The 23213-nt window shown below is 41.3% G+C and overlaps 1 protein-coding gene across 1 annotated transcript in view; it reads left to right on the top strand.

The window, feature by feature from the left end:
* Nucleotides 1–22083, top strand: part of zswim5 (zinc finger, SWIM-type containing 5) — a 60282-nt gene extending 38199 nt beyond the window's left edge. Inside the window, exons 2-16 of the mRNA XM_029453456.1 lie at nt 2909–3096; nt 3506–3674; nt 4900–5048; nt 7530–7680; nt 9095–9271; nt 9414–9590; nt 10350–10496; nt 10587–10724; nt 13047–13198; nt 14143–14245; nt 14358–14493; nt 15030–15187; nt 15297–15460; nt 16120–16201; nt 16443–22083. Of these exons, the coding sequence (XP_029309316.1) occupies nt 2909–3096; nt 3506–3674; nt 4900–5048; nt 7530–7680; nt 9095–9271; nt 9414–9590; nt 10350–10496; nt 10587–10724; nt 13047–13198; nt 14143–14245; nt 14358–14493; nt 15030–15187; nt 15297–15460; nt 16120–16201; nt 16443–17305 (2954 nt within the window). The 3' untranslated portion in view covers nt 17306–22083. The remainder of the gene's footprint in view (nt 1–2908; nt 3097–3505; nt 3675–4899; nt 5049–7529; nt 7681–9094; nt 9272–9413; nt 9591–10349; nt 10497–10586; nt 10725–13046; nt 13199–14142; nt 14246–14357; nt 14494–15029; nt 15188–15296; nt 15461–16119; nt 16202–16442) is intronic.
* The last annotated feature ends 1130 nt before the right edge of the window (nt 22084–23213 follow it).

Here is a 23213-nt window from a genome sequence, read left to right as displayed (position 1 = left end):
AGTATGTTGATGTGTAGATGCATGAGCAGGTCTTTGGGTTGCTCACTATGTCTTGGCATGAAGCAGCTAGGCTAGTGTGTAAGTGTGTCGGTCAGTAGCTCACTTGGTGGTATACATGTGACTGTGATGGTTGCTGGGTAACTTGCGCTCATGTCTACTCTGTTAGTCTGTATGTGGGGAGTTTAGATGGTTTCAATATGTCGAAGCCAAAAAAAGTGTTGCTACAGGTACAAGTAAGAACATGAAATACTATCCAGTCATGACACCAAGACATTGCATTGCAGGTTATACTGGCAGGATTGTAAATACAGTATCTTTGTCAAATGCATCAACAATATTCAGAGTGTTCACTACTAGTAACATTCATGTTACTTAACACAAAGATAATCCCAATGACCTTCATGAGGTGTACAAAGTAAAACATTTGGTAAGAGAAAACTCTGATATGAGCTCTGCACTCAGTATCGGCAGATACCCTGAGTTGAGCTATATGAATTAGTATCTTACATAAGAATAAGTGGGATTGGTGCATCCCTACTCTACATTCATAAATATGATCCAGGAGTTCCACTTTGGGTACTACGAATTACTCCTGAACTATATTTTCTTCTATACCTGTAGCAGCACACCCACACCTACATAGACCCTTAAGTCCTATTTGATGTGTCTGCTTTGGTACTTGTATGTTGGCAGTCTGGCAGACAGGTTGAGACGGCAGTCGGCTTATGCTGGTGGGAAGTGTTGAGCTGACAAGTTTGGTCTTGGTTTAGAACGTATTTTCGGTCAGCAATCAGTTGGTGTGACAACACCGTGCGTCAGTCCTTGTCAACCCTTCATGTGGTCGTCAGTTTCCTCCCCTATTCTCCTGTTGCTCTTCATCTTCCTCTGGCATAGTGAAAGCAGTTTGCAGTTGATAGTATCTCAGCATGTGTGTGCCTTTACGTGTGTATCTGCTTCCTGTTGTGTGTGCTTGCAACATTTGGTTTAGAAAGCCTAGTGTGGGATTTTGCCAGGGAGATGGCTTAACATGTGCTTATTAGGCTGCGCTACCATGCTGGCCCATACCCTACAATTTAATTGTGTGCCTGTTTGCGTGCATTGGTGTTTGTTAGTTTAAGCCTTAGACATGCACTTTTCTTTAGCCCATTCCCAGAATAGCCATATCATTGCTTTCCAGTTAGCTTGCTCATTCTCTCTCTCTGTCTCTCTGTCTCTCTCTCTCCCTTTATCTCTCTGTCTCTCTGTCTCTCTCTCCTGTCTTTCTAGCTTGACAGCAGCAGTGGGGTTGCTATGGTTTAGTGAGATACAGTAATCCAATGTGTACACACACACACACACACACACACACACCTCACCGCATAAATAATTGACCTGTCACAGTGAGACGACAGGGCAGACCAGATACACTCACCCTATCTTGTCCCCTTTATCCTCCGTTTTCTCACTTGCCATCCTTTTACTCTGACAATTTTCTTTGTTCCACATTTACCTTTCCGTCTTTTCATTTCTTCTTTTCTTGTCACATTATTCAGTGTCTGGGCTATACAGGATCTCTGCAGCTGATGGGATTTCAATGAAAGGGCTTCATTTGTTCTTTTACTTTTATTTATTTAGTAAAAAATGTAAGTTAATTCATTTTAGGTAAGCATAAACAAAATATATAAAAAAGGACTGTACTGTTTAATTAATATGATAAACAAATAAAATGAGAATAATAAAAGATAACTCCAACATTTCTGGGACTGGGTTTTAACAGATTGTGATGAGTTTAACACAAATAGGATTACTGCTGCTTTTTTTCATTGAGCTTTAAGAAGTTATTGGACATCAACATTTGATTTCAGTCAGACAGTCATTTAAGGACATCAGACTGCTGCTGGTTCCTGACTTTACAGATACATTACAGATACATTACGTTGGTACGTTGATTGTGCCTGGTGTTGGGTGTAATTGTTGACAACCCTTTTAAAGAGGCAACAATGTGTTTTCTGACTGCAAAAATTACAGCTGTTGGATTGCTGATGCCCAACATAATTAATCGTTAGTGGAAATAAAGAGCCAGTAGTCTATGTTCAAAATCCATTCAGCCAATTCAACATGCGATATCATCCAAACGGCTGCTTAAAAGGGCCAACTAGAGTCAGTGATGCCTGATGTACCTCTAAAAGTACCAGCAATGGTTTCCCACAGACACTCAACAACAGCCCAACAGCTGCCAACGGCCAGTGGTTAGCTTAGTGTGCAGGGGCCCTAAAGATTAACTATGCAAAGCAGAGTTCATCTCTACAGGCTACTACCCTTACTGTGTGTGTGTGTGTGTGTGTGTGTGTGTGTGTGTGTGTGTGTGTGTGTGTGTGTGTGTGTGTGAGAAATGATCACACCCTAGCAACCCCTTTTCACTGCACACACACAAATGCATAGAGACATAAGGAGGGAGAGGTAGGGAGGGTATCAGATGGCACCGTGTCCTGGTGGAGACATCTCATTAAGATGTGTGTGTTTTGTACTGAAGGTTCATTCTGTATGTTTGTAGAGGCTCAGATTACCACAGATGCTCATTCTCTGGTGCTTCTTTTCTTCTTGCCAGTCCTCACACATAATGTAGAAGCTAACATAAAGGAAATGTTGTTATGATGTGAAACAACTTATCTTTAGGGAACCTGGGAAAACGGTATGCGATTCGCGTTTAGATTAGGGTAGCTGTGTCTCTAATATTTGCTTTGCAAGTAAATGTAGGTATGGAAACCCCTGATGTTTCCATTAATTTGGCAGTTACCTGTCTCAGCACAGGCAGGCATTAAGATAATTGAATATGCATTTGACAGAACACTTGTCTTTATGTGTTTCTTTTTCATCACAGTGAATGATGAAGCTCACTCAACCTCCCTTCTTCCTTGTGTCTTTGCAGGGTTTCACCTCAGTGGCACAGTAACTGAACCAGCCACATCATCAGATCCAGAGGTCACCCACAAGGTGGCCATCAGCTTCGACCGATGCAAGATCACCTCCGTCACCTGTGGTTGTGGGAACAGAGACATTTTCTATTGCGCCCATGTGGTGGCGCTCTCTCTTTACAGGATTCGCAAGCCTGAACAGGTAATGTACAAAATATATCTATGTCTATGAGTGCGTTTACATGGACATGAATAACCCGTTTATGATGGTTTTCCTGGTTATAATCATTCGGGATATGGTGTTTACATAAGCACAGAGAAATTGGGTTATTCATATTCCCAGTATGCATGATAAATACTAATAACCTGGTTAGTACTGCATTCTATTTGCGCAGGCACTGTGATGTTTACAAAAACAAACCGGAGATGAGAGCGACAGGAAATATTAAAACATACACTGTTCATTTACTACTACTCGACAACTTATTTGAAGTCGTAAACAGGTTGTTCATGTCCAAGTAAAAGCATTCAATGTATAGTCCTAGACCAACTCACAATAATAAAAAGTATGTAGTTGACACAACATTCCTGTGTGTTTGTGTCTGATACAGGTGAAGCTGCGGTTGCCCATCTCAGAAACGTTATTCCAGATGAACAGAGATCAGCTGCAGAAGCTGGTCCAGTATCTGATCACAGCCCACCACACCGAGGTGCTGCCCACCGCACAGAAACTGGCCGACGAGATCCTCTCCTCCAACTCTGAGATCAACCAGGTCCATGGTGAGCGGAAACTTTGTGGCAAACTTTTACTTCATGTTTGATTGAAGTGAAATGCACATGACTGTGATAAAAAAAAAAAAAATAATTTCTCACTATCCACCAACTCCGTCTAGAAGTGATTTTTCATAAATGCATGGAAGTCAATAGCAGAGCACGACGATTTTCTTAATCGTTTGAAAAGTTAGCTCAGTTGAGGTCCATCCCACTGCAGTCATATCTTCACAGCAACAGGCCAGACTTAAAAGCTTCAAGATTTAAAACATGCAGCATGTCAGCCTACAGGCTGTCATACGTCAGAGGCCTGATTACTCCGGCGAAGCAGCAAGGCCGGCTTCAAATGGCTCGTTTGATTTCTTAGTTTCCCCTCTCCGGTGACTACCTCCTTCCAGTGGCAGGAGTACGTTGAAGAAGAAAAAAAAAGAGGTGAATGATGAAATGGATGCAGGAGAAGGCAGAGAGAGATGTGTGAAAAGGAAAGGGACACTAAGAGGAAGAGACGGGAGAAATGGCACTCGGGGAGACGGAAAGGAGAGGAAAGATGAAAGGACCGGAGAATGTACTGAGATGAAAAAGAAGAGGAGAACCTCAACAGACCTGCATCGGGGAAAACGACAAACTAGACACATCCTTTCACCAAACAAAACTTTATTTCTGTTTCTCTATCTCATCCTCCTCGCTAAATGTTGACATTCTCCAGCTCTCCTGTCCAGGAAGCTTCGCGCTGTGTTTCCTGTCTGTGTTTGACAAGGGGGATCATGGGGGTTGAAGTTCAGTCGATCCAGGAGCGAGGCTTTCTTTGATGGGGGAATGTTGCTGTTTGCTGTTGCGTCCTCCTAGCCAGTTGGAAACACATCTCTGGGCTTTCCTCTGCTCGCTTCCTGTTAGATCAAAGCAGCTTCCCCCTTCTGAGCATATCTACATTTCCCCGTAGTATTACTCAGACACAACACACACACACACACACACCCAGTGCCGAACAGAAGAAAATTAAAGTTGGCCTTATATTCCCTTAGTGCACGATTAGCATTAAACTAGCAGCTTTTTCTCAAGTGCCACGTAGGTACACTGTAAGTTAAATGTAAAACAAATGGGTGTGAGAGCAGTATCAGAGTCACAATTCAGCAGAGATTTATATGAATTCAGGATGTCGGTTTTTGGATTGCTAACTTTCCATAAGCTCTGTCTTTGTGTGTGCCTGGAATTCAATTTGTCCGTGTATTTCCAGGTGCTCCGGACCCGACTGCAGGCGCCAGCATTGACGATGACAACTGCTGGCATCTGGACGAGGATCAAGTCAGAGAGCAAGTCAAACAGTTTCTGTCGCAGGGAGGATACTACGGCTCTGGGAAGCAACTCAACTCCATGTTCTCCAAGGTATACATCACCACTTCCTGTTTCTGATTTATTTGCTGATAAATGTCATATATCATCATTCATTAGAAACTACACTCACATATGTTACTTTGCTTCTATTATGAAACAAATAAGTTAAAGAATCATTTAACTCAAAAGGATATTGTTTTGAGGATATTCAGGGGGTACTTAAGTGATTTAGTATTGGACTTTTATAAAGTTGGGGAACTCACAAGAGACATTAAGAAAGAGAAATTGGTATGATATCCTGATTTATAGTCTCTAGAGCAGTAGTTCTCAACCTTTTTTGGGCCAGCGCCCCCCTATCCATTATCCAGGTCCCTTACCGTCCCCCCCATCAAATACAATGTGCGCTTCCTTTTTGTCTCCCCTGAATTCTAATGTTGATTATTATGCTGTTTGTATTATTCTAATTATTATTATTACTTATAATTTATATTACATATTGATTATATTAGTATATATTATATAGTATACTATATATATAGTATATTATAACAACAGTCAGACTAGATTTTGATTTATTTTTTTGGAGTGCGTTTATGAATTACCTCGCGGGCCTTACACACAAACGCCCCCCAAAGACACGTGAACGCCCCCCCCCTTTCTAAAATATTGCTTCCAGCGCCCCTCAACGTCATCTGACCGCCCCCGTTGAGAACCCCTGCTCTAGAGCATAGGTCTTCAACAGGGGGTCCTGTACTGTACTGCAGGGGGGTTGCGAAATTCTTTGTAGATAAAGCAATTTAAAAAATAAATAATAATTAAAGTTTTTTTTTAAATTAAAATTCCTTTTTTTTGCTTTGCCATTCACATTCCCTCCTTCCGCTGTACTTCGCAAAGGGCGGCGACACACACCTACAGTCAGAGACAGAGTGGAGGAAAGGAGAGGGGTGAACTAAAATGAATTTCCGTCGCACAGACCTCTTCAAGCCTCTTCTATACAATATATACAGTAGGGGGTCCCTGCACCACGCTACACCAGTTTCGGGGTCCTTGGCCCGAAAACCGTTGAAGACCCTGTTCTAGAGTCTTGTGTATGGCTCAAGCTCAATCCTACATTTCACATAATGCAACTCTTTAGTGTCTTTCATTAGACTCTTACCCAGGTTGATTAATTAAAATCCCACAAAAAGTGTGTAATGCCTCTTTTGAAAACAATTCATAAACATAATAAGATTTTTGATAATTTTGTCAGCAAGTTAACTAGTCAGAATTCAACTTTTCTTCTACTTCATCTTGAACTCACCACTTATTCTATGTTATTCTATGTTAAAGAATGCAGTGATTCACAGACTTTTGAATTGAAACACTCTGCCCTTGGCATCCATTCAACTTCTTGTCTCTGTTTAAAAGTATAGTTTCCCACTGGGAAAATGGCACAAAGAGACAGGGCACCTGTAGGTCCTGAGAACATCTTAAGATCTCTGTAACTGTATAATTCAAACTCAAGGCATTAACAGGACTTGAATATGGATGAATAAAGTTTTGCAAGTCCTCAAAGTCAATAGAGGATTCATAAATGCACTTCTCTTAATGAAACAAGTCCACTTAACTCAGACCTGTGTTTATAAGTCTGAGCTCTCAGCGCTTTCTATTACATGGTGGCATTCACAATGTTTTATACCATCTGGAATGTAACCCCATGTTAAACCTCAAGAATCTTCAATGAAAGGTGTGTTGCCAAAAATCATGCTTTATCTTTTCCATTCACTTTGATTTCAAATAAGATTTTCCATGTCATATCTGGATTATGAACGCATGCTTCTTTGTCTGGTGGTTTTAAAGCAACAGTTTGACATTTCAGGACTTGCACTCTTTCACTTTTTCGCTGACAGCTGAGAAGGTCGATACAACTCTCATATCTTTCAGTTCAACATGAACCTAGAGCCGGGAGGCGCTTAGCTTAGCATGCCATAGCATAGAGACTGGAAACTGCTAGCCTGGCTCTGTCCAACAGTCAAATAAATCAGCCTACCAACCCTTCTAAAGATGACTAGTTAACACATTATATCTCATGTGTTTAATTTATACCAAAATGTAAAATCACATGTGGTAGCTTAAGTGCAGAACTTTGTTTTTTAACATATTAAACAAAAGAGACCAACTGCATTAAAAAGAGGTATTGGAAGGCAGATAAAATAATTGTAAGCTAGCTGTTTCCCCATGTTTACAGTCTTTATGCTAAGCTAACTGACTCCAGCTCCATACCAAACAGACAGACATGAGAGCGGTATCATTCATCAAATAAGCATATTTCCCAAAATTGTCACATTATTGCTTGAACAACAGTATTCTCTGTCTGTGTTTGGCAAGTATGTCCACCCAGGCTGCAGGCCTTCTTTTTGATGCACATGCACTTCCTGGTTCCATCCGTGTGTTTATGTTTAACCTGAAGTTAAAATACATTCTGATGAGCCAAGGATGCACATCAGTACCAGATGGATTACATACAGTGACTAAAGCCTGCACTCTTTCCAGGTGAGGGAAATGCTACGAATGCGAGACTCCAATGGTGCCCGAATGCTTACGCTTATAACGGAACAGTTTATGGCAGACCCTCGGCTGTCGCTATGGAGACAGCAGGGTACGGGCATGACGGACAAGTGTCGGCAACTCTGGGATGAGCTAGGTAAGAACAGAGAAATTATTACATGATTTATTATCTCCGCCAGGCTTAAAGTTGTGTGTCTGTCTTTCTGTCCACAGCTATTCTCGCATATTACGGGACCTATCAAGATTTCTTTTGTGCACATTTACGACTGTATCCTCTTGTGATTCTTGCAAAATATCTTTTTTTGACTGTCATTGACTGCTGGCTACTCACTCCCCTTAACTAGCCGGTTGGAGCCGCAAGTGATCCAAAACCTGGTTCAGTAGCAAAAGACCTGTTGGCCTTTTGTTGTGGCTCAAAAACTGACATCCATAGAAACGTTTGGCAGATTAATTCCATACCCATTATGTTATGATGCACGATACGAGAGGAATAAATCCCCGTTTTTGTTATCTTTGCCACCATCTTCTCACTGTAAGGGAGCCGAGAGGTACAGTTGAGTGAGATTTAGCTCTTCTTTGTTTGAGAGGGGAGAGGGAGACACACCTGCAATATGCGCTCCACTGAGTGTGCTTTTGTAGTTTGTTTATGAGTTGGCCAATCAACTTGCTAGTCGGTACATTAGTCACTGTAGGTCAGACAGCCAGGCCGACAGAAGTGTCCAGCCTGTCCATTACTCAGACAAATCGACAGTCACCTTGTCGGTTAAACGTTCATCCAGTCAGTAAGCTATTAGGTTATCCAGTCAGCAGCTTCTCCTCCTGCTCGGGCCTCTCCTCTCGCTACCCACACAAAGTGAATAATAAAGGCTGCCGATCAATACGGCTGCTCAGCTTCTCTGCAATCAATCCCGGCGTTTAGGAGGTCAATGAGAACACTTCCTGGGTGAGCGAGGGAGATCATGACACAGACAGAAATAACAGCCAGACGGTCAGGGTTTGCCGACTAATAATTTTCCCTCAGAGATGCAGACACCTGACAGTTGACCTCAAGGTCTGTGTATATAGAACAGGTGAGATTAGTGCAGTAAGATTAATGGAGAAGGCCACCAAACTTTCAACTCTGGCTTTGGGACTTTGGGGCATTTTAATGTTGCAGTTAAAAATTATTGTAAGCAACAACAAGCAGCACATTTTTGATATTCATGACTAAATGCAAATGTTAAACTTATTTAATCTTGTTTTTTTGCTATATATGTTTTTGTATTAGTTGGGTTTTTGATTCAGCCTTGGTGAGCTTTCTTGAGTTATAGATAAATAGTTTTGTCAATCAAATATCAGAAAATAGTGCAAATCCCAATCAAACGTTCCCAAGGGGCATTCTCAATTTGCTTATTTTGTTTAATCAACAGCACAAAACTGAAAAGATATCAAACTTACTGTCGTATACAACAGAATTAAACTATCTCAGATACCTTCCAGGTCTTGCTTTTAATTAGTACTTCAGAACCTTCCTTTCTGTCCTGACCTCTGACCGCCATCCTTTCCCCCAGGTGCATTGTGGGTGTGCGTGGTCCTAAACCCCCACTGTAAGAGCGAGGAGAAGAGCGGCTGGCTGAAGCAGCTGAAGAAATGGGGTGACATGGACATCTGCCCGCTGGAGGACGGCAACTACGGCAGCGAGCTTCCAAACATCACCAACGCTCTGCCGCAGAGCAACATGGCGCAAGGTCAGCACGAACAAATATACACATTTATACATACTGTGTAATCAAAATATGAATACACACAGGAATTAATCTGAACTGACTCCCCAGATAATATGGGACAAAATTACGCTTTTACTGACCGTGTGTGTGTCGCTTTTCTCAGACTCTCTGTCCAGGCCGAGGAGGTCGGTGTTCAGCCGGGCCGTCGAGGCCTGCGACCTCCACTGGCAGGACAGCCACCTCCAGAGGATCATCAGCAGCGACCACTACATGTCTCCATCCTACCAGAGAGAGGGGGAAAGTCTGCTGTTCAACCCACAGGGCCTGCCGCTCTGGCTCGGTGAGCACACACACACACACACACACACACACACACACACACACACACACACACACACACACACACTATCTGTGTGAAGTCATAATGGGATTATATTACTCTGAAAGTCAGCTTTCTTATTTTGGGGACAGTTCAACTTCACTGAAATTGAAGCAGTAATTATTTCCACATTGCCAGGACAATTGATTGTATTTACCTATAGCATCATATTTAGTCAAATAAATATGTTTACTTGAGCTACAAAACATGCACTGTGCAACATGCACACGCACATACTTTCTGATATATAACACTATAGAGAAACTTAATTTTCAGGAGGAACGACCGTCTTTCTGTAGCACTTCCACATTTTACACACAATCTCTAATTCCACTGAAAGCTGAACCCACACACACACACACACACACACACACACACACACACACACAGTAATTCTGCTGATATTGAGGCCAGTATCTGCAGTAAGCAGCTTCCAGCTAAGATCTGTCAGATTCTGCAATTTAAGCCAGCTATCAGACACACACTGGCATTCTGCTGAGACTGCAGTGTGTGTGTGTGTGTGTGTGTGTGTGTGTGTGGTTGTGTTTGTGTGTTTGTTGGTTCAGCTTTGTGTGTGCCATTAGCGACTTTATCGTATGTCAAAAATGCACTTCATTGACCGTGTACAGCAAAGTGTTTCTTTGGGTGTGTATGCGTGTTCATCTCGCTCAGTTCATGTGTGTTTAAAGCCGTCCTGACTACCCTTCATCTCACACACAGACCACGTCCCGACGGCATGCGCTCGCGTCGATGCTCTGCGTTCCCATGGTTACTCCAGGGAAGCATTGCGATTGGCCGTCGCCATCATCAACACGCTACGCCTCCAACAGCACAGACAGATGGACATCTACAAACACCAAAAGAAAGGTAAGACACACACACACTCATATACACAGTATGGCGTTGTTTGTTTTCTGGTGAAAGCGTATCATTTTAACATTTGTCTTTCTCTCTCAGAGCTTCTCCAGAGGGGCGTGACTTCCACCACCAACCTGGAAGGCTGGGTGGGTCATCCCTTAGACCCGATTGGCTGTCTGTTCACCACACTCACCGAAACCTGCCGTGTGGACGACGACAACACCATGGACACCGGAGGTACGAAAACACAAAATGGTTCGGTTTCTCCTTTTTAATAGAGTTGTCTAGATGGAAATGTTCATGACGAATCACAACTCATCACAACTCTGACAAAAACACTAAGACTTGTTTCGAGGCTCTGTTCACTTAATTACAGGGCAATAAGGACGACATGCTTAAATTGTACACAAAATAACTCTGATTTGGAAACAACAAATCCAACAATAATGCTTGACACAACTTTGACTTGGTGTGCAGGATAACTGCCCGTCAGTAACAATATCTAGGTTGTGAATCGATTCAGATTTTTATTACATACATGCTTGAGTATTTGCCATCACAAACTTCACAAGAGTTCCTCTGACTACTGAAGTATCTTTTGCTTGCAGACGTTCTGAATCCTGTTGCTATGCCCCAACAAGCTGTTTAGTTTTATAATGTGCTTCTGGTTAATAGAAGATTATGAGACGACTGGTCATGAGTTGAGGTTCAGGCATGGAAAGTATTCAGTGTCGTAGGTTCCCTTTGTTCTGTACGAGCTCAACAACCGAGTCCCTAAAGTATATAGTGTACTTCACATTTTCTTAATGTTCACGTTAAAATATTATAACGACGTGTCAAATCAGTATTGCTAGTTATAGCCACACTTATGCATGCATTAGTATCAGAATCATTCTCCCTCTGAATGTCCAGTTCTGCCATTAGGGTGCTTCAAAGTGAACCTGCTGTCCAGTAAGTGAAAGCTTTAGAATGTCCTCTACAAAATACATACTCAACCACGGACCTCTTCCCACTCAATACATGGGTGAAAGCGCTTATTTTGCCCAACACAGGGTATAATTCCTCACACAGTTCACCAGCTGATGTGGCCTAATCTTGGACAGAGGTGATCGGAACACCAGCAGTGACTCAGACGACCAGAGTCCATGTTCTTGTATCAGGACCGGGCGCTATTGTGCTACAGACCATAAACCAGCAGAGCATGAATGCATCGTGCTGGAGCACCCCGCTCATTTAGACCACACTCCTGTTCTCTGTGTGTGTGTGTGTGTGTGTGTGTGTGTGTGTGTGTTGTGTGTTGTGTGTGTTGTGTGTGTGTGGTATGTAAAGAATCTATCACCATTTGCATTTTTCACTCTTTTTTTCACCAGTGGCCATTGCAACAGAGCAGAATAGGGGTTGGGTTTACCCATTGTTACCAGGCTACAGGGAACTATTGTCAATCCAAACAATGCTGGCACACTCTCTCTCTCTCTCTCTCTCTTTGTGTGTGTGTGTGTGTGTGTGTGTGTGTGTGTGTGTGTGTGTGTGTGTGTGTGTGTGTGTGTGTGTGTGTGTGTGTGTGTGTGTGTGTGTGTGTGTGTGTGTGTGAGATTGTCTTGGGAATTTGAGAATGTATATGGCTATTATGTGTGTGTGTGGCCTGGTCACCATGCTTAATTTCCCTCTGGTAGACAGCTGGGAACATCTGTTAAAAGGGGGGCGGGACCCAGACTGTGTCGACCAATGAAAATGTAGGTTTCCCTCTGGTCTTTTCAAATCAACCAATAAAACAACAGCCCATGGACAAAACAAACAAAAGTGAGTTAGGACTTGGGTTAAGCCTGTAGAATCAGTTTCCACTTTTCCCTAGATCTCTTCACACACACACACTTACGCACATATCCGTGGAATAAGCAGGATTGAGCGGATCTGTTGCTCAGAGGGGATTTAAGCAGAGGGATGGTGGGGGAGCAAGAGGAAACAAATGGGCACCAATCAACAGCTGAGACTGTCATGGCATCTGCTCTCACTTATAGCTGTCGAGCATTAGGGTAGGGTTAGCCGCCATTTTAGTGAGTGATGGCACCATGGATGCCTTATTTATATAATGTTACACATGCTTTATATCTATATATACACCGGTCATACCCAGTTTCATTTTCTCAGATAATTTAAAGGGACAGTTAAAAAATAAAATAGAAAAACTCTACAGCAATCCTGACCCGGTTACTCAAAATAACCCACATACCTTGTTGTGAGCAGTTTCATGTAGGGACTATTTTCTGTGTTGTGTTGTGAAAAAAACAATAAATAAAAATTGCAGGTTCTGCTAATTAAAGAACTGAAAAACATCCTCAAACTTAAAGATGTACTTTTTGTACGATTTGTGTGGTTTCCTGCAATGAATTGCCCCTCCTCTCATCCAAGTAGTGAGATTGAGATTGACAGGGCAGGAGGCTGAACTCGACACACACAGAAACATATGTCATTTCAGTTATTATTAAAACTGGTCTATTCACATTTGAACACATCGTTGCTTGATTTAATAGTTTTCTTTCCTTCCTTCCTACCTCTCAGAAGGTGACCCCAGGCCTCCGGTCTACCACCACGTACCAGTGTGGGGCAGTCCTGATGGAGGCGAGTCCTACCTGACTTTGGCCTTAGAAGTGGCTCTGATGGGTATGGGCCAGCAGAGGATAATGCCCGAAGGCCTGTACGCTCAGGATAAGGTATGTTCGTCCTGAAAAACATACTGTCACGTGACGCATTTGTAGTAATAATACATTCTAACATAATCCAATAAACTGATTTTACTCACTGAGAAAACTGAAATGCTAGGCTGCTTGCTGCGGGTAACTTAACTGCATTTGTGGTTTGTTGCATATAAAAACAAGCGGTGTGAATTTTCGACAATGTCGCCATGATAAAAAATCACCATAATTAAACGTCTGTGTGAAGTAATTGCCATGCAAAGAAAAGAGAAAAAAGGTTGCGGCATTTTATCTTCTGAAAAATGAGCAGTTGCCACACTTTAGTTCACTTTGTATTAGAATAAAACGTTTCTTCCTGTGAATGTGAATCTGCCTTAGAGTGCTTAACATGGTTGCCATAGCTCTTTCTTAATGTTTTAGGCACATGACATGTATCTGACATGTAAATATGAATGTTTTAGTCGAGGCAAATTTATTTGTACAACACTTTTCATTTACAAGGCAATTCAAAGTGCTTTACATAAGAGACAACGGCATATAATTAACGTTTTAAGCAAGAATTGCATTTAAAACCAATCAGATTTCCAAAAGGACCTCTTAATGGTGAAATAAAATCAGTCTCTGTCATGTGTACTGTAACGGTAGATACACACAGATGCGGGAGTGTGCGGTATTAAAGCAGCCTGCTGGTCCTTTTAATACCTTAAACTCAAAATCCCCTCTTAAAAAGGTATTTAAACTTCAAAGTGCGGCATTATTTTCTCTCTCTATACAGTCATAAATCACAAATCTGGACTGTATATCCTTGAACGGACTCTAACATGATCTCATTGACACTTTTGATACAAAATTCTGAAATTATCCAACAATTCTACCACAAATTCTAATGGACACGTCTTCTAAAACTGAACATTTACTGCATGATCACAGTGAATACAATGTGCATTGCGAATATGTTCTAGGTGTGTCGTAACGAGGAGCAGATTGTTGTAAAACTTCAAGAGCTGGAGTTGGATGACCTCCTGGTTCAGACTCTTCGGAAACAGGCCATACAGCTGCTAGAAGGTACGACAACATCATCTTCGTGTGCCGTGCCTCGTGCATGACGCGGACCGTCTTGGCTTTTCACATTGTGGAGGAGCAAAAGAAACATCATTTTGTCTTTCTCTTGATCCAGCTGGTCCGTTCAGCGGCCTAGGTGAGGTCATCCACAGGGAGAGCGTTCCCATGCACACCTTCGCCAAGTACCTCTTCTCTGCCCTGCTGCCACATGACGCAGACCTGGCATATAAAGTGGCTCTCCGCGCCATGAGGTCAGTTTCCCAATTCAGTGCGAAATGTGAACCTTTGAATTTTGTCCACATAGTTGAAACACGGTCTGATACAACGACCCTGCAATAAATCCTTCATGTTATAATATTCAGTTTTGTTGAAATAGTTTTAGAGAGGAGTTAATTCAGCTTCATGGTAATTTTGAATCTGGTGGTATTAGTGCATGATACTGAGGTGTTTCTAAAGTTGTCCAACCTAACAGATGTACTTCAAAACAGTCTGTTCAACACAAAATGACTGTATCGGAGAACATGTGCTCTTTTATTATTTATAAGACTTATTTGCAGCTACCTGCCCATTTACACTATTATATATTTATATGTTTTAATGGTGTATTGTGTTATCTGTGATAAATGTCAGCTGAGGTGGACAATAAAGTTCATTTAATCTAATGTCGTCTATAAACCAGTTGAGTTTTTCTTTTCTTTTGCTGATTTGAATGAATAAATTCATCCTAGATTTAATTTGAACTGGCCTTAGACTTTAATGAAAACATATCGTTGTATGTTTCCGTCAGGCTGCCGGTGCTGGAGTCTTCAGCAGGCTCCGGGGACGTGGGCCACCCTCATCATGGCATCTCCATAGTTCCAAGTAGATACCCGCGCTGGTTCACACTGGGACACCTGGAGTCCCAGCAGTGTGAGCTGGCCTCCACCATGCTCACTGCTGCTAAAGGTACAGTTCTCTCATCCGTGTACCCATAGCTGCTGTCACAGTGGAGAAGATGTTTCTCCAACAGTGTGTGCTTGTTAATAAAGTTCAATTATTCATTTCTTTCCCGCAGGTGACATGTTGAGGTTGCGGACGGTGCTGGAAGCCATCCAGAAAAACATCCACTCCTCTTCGTTAATCTTCAAGCTGGCCCAGGACGCCTTTAAGATAGCCACACCCGCAGACAACCCGCCGGATATAACTCTGCTCAACGTGGCACTGGAGCTCGGACTGCAGGTACTGAGTCTGTGCGTGTGCGTGTGTGTGTGCGTGAGAGAGAAAGAGAGCAGGCGAAGTATGAGGGCGAGTCAGCAATTTTCATAAATCATTTAGTCACCAGTCAAAACATGCAACAGTTTCCTTGAACTTGTAATTTGTGCGGGCCTGCTCAGCCTCACTACAAATTAGCAGAGAAAACATCACACAGCGTCTTGCCGTTGTTGATGAGAAGAAACCACATAATTAAACCTTCTGGGTTCCACAGTAAACACAGGAAAAAAAACGCTTCAGATCATCAAGGCTGCAATGTCGCTGTGGCTTCACCCGCCTCTTCCTCCTCCTGGCATTTACAGTATCGGCTGAATTCCTGACAGCAAAACCGCTAATAAAGTGCTCAAAATGTAAGGGTCCCAATTAGTCATCCGTCTAATCCAAACGCATTCTTGGATACATCTGTCATCACTGGAGACATGTGGTGTTGTTCTAACTGTTCAATTACATAAATCACACATTTTAGATTTGTTTGTTTGCTAAATACACGGATACGTTGGAATGAGTTTTTTGACAATATTCTATAAAAAACTGACAGACTGGAAATACTGGATGTAATAAATGTTTTTATTCCCATTGTGCAAAGTAGCATCAGACACATCACGCTCTGCATTTGTGCTTTGCAGGTGATGAGGATGACTCTGTCCACACTGAACTGGAGAAGGAGAGAGATGGTTCGCTGGCTGGTAACCTGTGCCACTGAAGTTGGTATGTGATGCCTTTTCACACACACACACACACACACACACACACACACACACACACACACACACACACACACACACTCATATGTAATAAAAAGATTAAATCAAAACCAAAATGACTTTCTTTTAACCTTGGGATAAAGTTAATGAACGATAATAAACACATATAGAATACCACTCTCGTATGATTTACATTTTGGCCACAATAAATGTTTAATTTGTCCTTTCCCTCTCCTCCTCCTCAGGTCTCCGTGCGTTGGTTAGCATCTTACAGAGCTGGTACACTCTCTTCACGCCGACCGAGGCCACAAGCATCGTGGCGGCCACCGTCATGTCCCACAACACCATCCTGCGTCTCAGCCTCGACTACCCACAGCGCGAGGAGCTGGCCAGCTGCGCCAGGACCCTGGCCCTACAGTGCGCCATGAAGGACCCCCAGAACTGCGCTCTGTCAGCTCTGACGCTCTGCGAGAAGGACCACATCGCCTTCGAGACAGCCTACCAGATCGTCATCGACGCAGCGTCCACGGGTATGACTTACTCCCAGCTGTTTACCATCGCGAGGTACATGGAACACCGAGGATATCCTCTGCGGTCCTTCAAGTTGGCCTCCCTCGCCATGACCCACCTTAACCTGGCTTACAACCAGGACACACACCCAGCTATTAATGACGTGCTCTGGGCCTGCGCGCTCAGCCACTCCCTGGGTAAAAACGAGCTCGCAGCCATTATCCCCCTAGTGGTGAAGAGCGTGCACTGTGCCACGGTGCTGTCTGACATCCTGCGGCGGTGCACCATGACGGCACCGGGTTTAGCCGGCATTCCCGGGAGAAGGAACTCTGGGAAGCTAATGTCAACGGACAAGGCGCCGTTGCGGCAGCTCCTAGACGCCACGATCTCGGCATACATCAACACCACGCACTCTCGACTGACGCACATCAGTCCACGGCACTACGGAGAGTTCATAGAGTTCCTGAGCAAAGCACAGGTGACTTTCCTGCTGGCACAGGACGGCCACATTCAGCTCGCCCAGTTCATAGACAACCTGAAACAGATCTACAAGGGCAAGAAGAAACTGATGATGTTGGTCAGGGAGCGCTTCGGCTGACCACACCCCTCCCTCACAGGGACCCTGTTCTTGGGAAGTAGTTGAACTTATTTGTTTCTATTTAAGGTTTTTTGAATTCCTTGTATTTTTACTTCTTATGTTGAGCCATTTGTTGACTAAGTCTTAAGTTTTTGTCCTGTTTCGTTGTTTTGTTTCTTGAATGTGAACCAGGAAGTGTTCGCAGTACATTGCTCTACTTCATTGAGACTGCAAAAGGGGGAAATGGCTTGAATTGTCAAAGAAACAACAAACAAAAAACAAAGCATTTTCCCCCTCCAACTAATGTTAAATTTAATATGAATAAGTCAAAAGATTGTGATGGGGAAAAAAACAACAAAAGAAACTTTGTTTTTTCGTGGCACATTAAAAACCAAAAGATTTAGTTGAAAGGGTTACTTACTATGAGCCAGAAGACGCTTTCAGCTGGGATTAAGAAGAAGGAGGAAGTGGTTTTCAAAGTGGCAGGAACATGTCATTCCAAAAGAGAGAAACAAATGCATAGTGTTGCTGTCATATCTCGACTGTATTATTTGTCAGCTTAAACTTCTCTATCAGAAATGGCCTCTTGGTTCATTCAGGGCATCCTAGAGTAGAGAAGGCAGAATACAGAACTACACATGTGTGGGCTCTCTGTAAACCAGCTCCTACCTTCTTCCCCTGCTGTTCAGTGCTTTTCCTTCAGAATATCTTCAAAGGAAGAACCATGTTGCTTCACAGAGTGCATGTTTTCAAATCCAGAAACAGAAAGTGACATTATTCAGGCTGTTCTAGCTAAGGTAGAGTAGTCGAGGCTCCACGTGCACATATATATACAGTATATCTCGTATGTCCTCCTATAAGCTTATAAACAGTGATGATACACAACTGTGATGAACGGTGGGGTCACAGTATTCACATCTTTAGAGCTCCCACTGCACTGCTGTACAGCTATTTGTGGCCAAAATCTATAAGACCCCAGTGGTCACCTTTCACTTGCTACATCAAGATTTCGTCAAAAAGCAATATAAGTCAAGTCTGCGCTTCAGTTGTTTCAGCTTGCGGTTTAATTTCACCTTCTTGTATTCTGTTAGGAAGCTTCGGAACATATTGGGACCTTGTTGATTTCAGTGACTTAATTGTTAACTGTAGCAAAAATCCCTTTTCCATCTCAAGAACGTTTGCCAGAACTCACAACGTTTTTGTAAGAATTTGTTTCCTTGAACCTTTCCATGAAGCCAGAGCAGAATCCCCCTTTGAGAGCAGAAATCTGGTTCCAATGTTTGTTGTTTTGGTCATAGTTCCAACCCCTAAAGCCCCGACAGCCCACATAGTACTTTTTACCAATTGCTTTGAGTTGTTGGCCTGACCTGTGCAGTACTTACCATTGTTGGTTGATCAAACAAGCACTATTTAAATAGAACAACCATAGTAATGTCAAACTATAAGGGAACTCGGAGAGTGCAGACCTCCACAAACGTTGTTTCCATAAGTGAACAATAATGTGTGTAGTGCTCCATGATTCGGAAACGCTCCAAAATGTAAAGGGTTCTTCCTTGGCCCATGCTATACCCTTCTATACCCTTCTATCAAGGTCAATCAAAGGGCCGGTAGTTTATCTGTCATTCTGCTGACAAACAGACAGAAAGACAAACAAACTAATCCGAAAACATAACCTCCTTGGCGGAGGTAATTATCTTAAACTACTACTGCAGCGGTAAGAGGAAATAATTGCTAAACGATTATACAATATCGGACTGATAACGAGGAAGAAGCTCTGCATTGTAAATCTAGAATTGAAAAGCCTACCAAAATATTTTTTTATGAATTTATACTAGAACTAGGCTTATACCACTTATGAATCTGCACTAATTAATATTGTTATGAGAACAATAGATTTATTGATCATTTGTAATGTGAAAAGGTCGCTTATAGTAACAACCTCACAGAGAATTATCACCCAACTCTACTTTCTCTCAGCTAAAGGAGGCTTTTAGCCCCATTAAGCTAATTGTTTTGATTTCTCCGGGCCTACAAAGTTACCTTTTGGTTTAGTGTCACTATGCACATAATCCTCGTTTGCTGTCATTTGCTGCAAATAATCTAAACACGACTCCAAACCAATACCAATGTTGCTACATCTCTGCTAAATATGTAAATGAGCCACTGTTTGCTAACACATTAGCAATAGCAACCTTCTAAGGTGATGATATGTCACTGTTGTCCTAGCTTGTTCCACTGCCCCCAAGTGGCCAGAAAATCTGTTACCGTTTGGTTAAGTATTGTTTGGATAAACGGAAACAAAAAATGAGGCTAATATTTTAAAACGTTACCACGGTAATTGCAATTATCGCACTAGTCCCATCATGGCTAATGAACATGCTTAACATGATTTTTAAAATTCCTCCAGTTCCTTGGTCTTGTGATGGGAAAGGGTCTACAGTTACTAAAGCCACTTACCTGTGAATGCTACTGGTTGTAATCATTCTGGACAGTAAAGATTGTCTTTCTTAAAGGGTTAGAGATACACAATGCAAACGCAACAAACAATGTCTGTTTTATGACTGAATCGTGCATATTGGAGACCACATGCCTTGGCACAGGAAGTATTCTTTTCTGTATGAGGGATGTTTATCTTCCCATTTCTTACCCAGTGGCAAAGTGTTGTTAACGGCAGAATACAGTACAAGAGTTTGAATCTTTACCGGTCGGACTAAACGTCATAGTACAAGCACTTCACACAAATACCTCTTCAGTACGTTCCTGCCTGCTTCAGCATTTATTTATTGATTGTTTAGTCACTTTGTATGACTGCGTAGGAATCGCAGACACACAAACGGAACACAGCGAATAAAAGAAAAAGTTGTTTTTGAATGGAGGAACATTTTCTTGTCTGCTTTTACATTCCATGAGAGCTACCTTCATCCCACTACCCGGGTAGTCAGTCACAACTCTGGGCCTTTTTGATCTGAAGAAATGCAGATAGGAGAATGAAAAAATAAATAAATGGAAAACTGAGCAAAAGAAAGAATAAGAGAGGCTAAACTCAGTTCTCAGGGACATCACTTAAAGAAACAAAACAAAAAGTAGTAGCATTAAGCATTTAAGATATTGTAAATATTAAAGTGTCAATTCAGAAAATTGTAAAGTTATAATTATTTATGATAAGTACGTTATGTGTTTGTTTCACTTTGTTTTTATGTTTTTATTTTAGCGGGGGTGTACTTGAATTGTTTTGGACGGGGAATTTGACAGCGTTTTTTGTAAGAGCAAAGACTTCAAGGCATTTCTCAGGTGCTCCTGTGTACATTTCTTTCGGTTTGTTTTTGCTATAATAACTATTATTATTTGTATTTTTTTTTTTTGATTTGCAAAGACAAAAAAAAGTCTGTTTTCCAAAAGGATGCATGTTTTTCGGAGTTAAGGATAATGAGGAAGGCATTCACTTGTAAACAGATACGTACTAAACCTGACTATGCAGAACCACTTCGATGGTCTTGTCACCTCTTAAAGATGCCCCCCTAAAAACTTAAGTGTGGAAGAAGAGACTCAGTGGACTGAGCCACTATTAAAGAGAGGGGGGGACGGACAAAGACGAGACCCAGCATGCTTGTATTTGGACAATGCGCAGTAGCCAGCCTGCATACGCTGCAACATTTAGAGGGGAAAAAAATGAAAATGGTGGAAAATGCCTTTTGTGACCGATCAATGTACAAAGTTTATTTTTGCTTTACTTCTTTGTTGGTTTTATTTAATCAGGACTCAAGCCTTTAGTGTCTTCTCAGAGGTGTCGTGTGGCGGCACCGCAGTGAGACAGAACAACACACAAATGTCAGAGAGTCGGAAACAGCAACTGTTTGAACAAAGAAGGCGGCCCGTGGATGACCTTGTGTGTGTGCTTTTATTTGGATTTCTTTCTCAACTCCCATCACAGTTCACCACTTCTTTCTCATCACCATACTTTCTTTTTGTTATATAATCTTCGGTTGTTTATAGCCTCCCCCTCTCACACAGGAAGGAGCGATGCTTCGATGTGTCAATGAGCAGCTTTCAGTGCAGCCACTTCCTCTGTTGTCTCACCTTAAAACTCTTGAGACATCAGTGCACTGCAACATACATACATTTGTAAAACATGAGTTTGACAAACTAGTGGGTTTTCATCTTCTGCTGCTGCAAAGTTTCTACATGATGAGAAAAAAAAAAGGTTAAATTAATTTTTGGCTTCTACGTTAGCATGAAAAGGCTGTTTTCTTTAATCAGCAATGAAAGACAGATTGTATGTCACTACTTTCTTAACTTGGAAGCTCCAGCCAGCTGCCTTTATGTGACATTAACTGATAACATTACAACAAAGAAGTTCCTCCCTCGTTCTTGACCTCTGTTTTCAGTTGGTGTTAACCTTAACAGCCAGTTCTTATTGTTTCTCCTCCTTTCTTACTTTCTTTCTTTCTTTCTTTCTTTCTTAGGAGCGTGCTATTTGCTGGTAGAGATCTAGTTCACCTACTGTTTCCCAGTTTTTTATTTTGGATTTTTTCTAACTTAAGGGAAAATGGAAAAAGTGTTTGTTGCCTCTTTGTGCTACTGATTATGAAAAGGTATTTCCAGTATTTGTTGCCACAGAAGTATGATAGCTTATCATCAACACTTGTTTTTGTTTTGTTTTGTAATTTTTTTGCGCAACTTCTTGAGCTACTGTCTATAAAGCGAGAATTTATTACTATTTATGTAACGCTACTACCATTTTATATTGATTTGTGTTGGAATCTCAGTGCTTTTCTATGAATAAAGTGTGAAACACGTTACAAAGACTTCCTTTTTATATTTGTGCTGAACCAAGTTGGAAGTTACCAATGAATGCAGGACGTTCACTGTGCTGTATTAATAGTTTTATTATTTATCGCTCACAGTTTAACTTCAGAAACAAAACTTGACTGTGATGCCTCATTTGATTGATAAGGTAACATTTTACACACTGACCTTCATCTACGAGTTTTCCATCTGACGTGTGAAATGGAAATGAATTTTCACAACTTTCAAAGCATCATTTAAGGTGTGAATAATTAGTGACAGCTCAACTACGTTCATCTCAGTTATGGTACCTTGTTTAAATGACTACATACAAGACACCTGATCATCTTATAAGATGCGATGTATTGTTATTGATGAAACTAGCCAACGCTATATGAATTACATTCCGTTAGCTCAAAGCTGTAGCGTGTTACATAATAAAAGGTAGTTCTGGTTTATTACAACTTTGAGTATCTTTTTTATTGCTATTATAGTTTTGGCCATCATAATAAATACCAAATACTATACCATAACATTTTTGTTAAAAAGGCTGAGTAAACTATGTCATACAAATGTCATGTTATGTATATCATAAAAAAGGTCACTAACAAAGTCATAGTAAAAAACTTTATTCAGAATGTCAAAGTATATTTTGCTGTTAAAAAGTCAATTTCATAGTATATCATAAAAGTCACAGTATTGTGTGTCTTAAAAAAGATATTAAAAATGATGTCAGAAAAAACAAAGTCCTAAAAATATCATAGAAAAGTTATACTATAGTATGTCATAAAAAACATAACGTCATAGTTTAGTATGACATAAAAAAAGTCATAATATAGTTTGTCATTTAAATAAATCATAGTATAGTATTCCATAAACAAGAGACATTAACAAGTCATAGTGACTTTTATAGTTGTGTTATATGCTATAAAAACTCATAATGTGTGAGTTTTCATGTGTCATCATGTGTCATAAAAAGTCAAGTATGACATAAAAGTCTTAAAGTATAGTATGTCATAAAAATAAATTATGTAGTATGTCATAAAAATGGCATAAAAAAGTCATAATATAATATGCTATACTAAAATCATAAATAACTTATAGTATAGTATGCCATAAGGAAATGGCATAAAAAAAGTAATAG

This window comes from Cottoperca gobio, chromosome 17, assembly GCF_900634415.1.
Source record: "Cottoperca gobio chromosome 17, fCotGob3.1, whole genome shotgun sequence".
Classification (NCBI taxonomy): Eukaryota; Metazoa; Chordata; class Actinopteri; order Perciformes; family Bovichtidae; genus Cottoperca; species Cottoperca gobio.
Note: the sequence above shows the minus strand (reverse complement) of the source record. Positions and strands in the feature narration are given on the sequence as shown.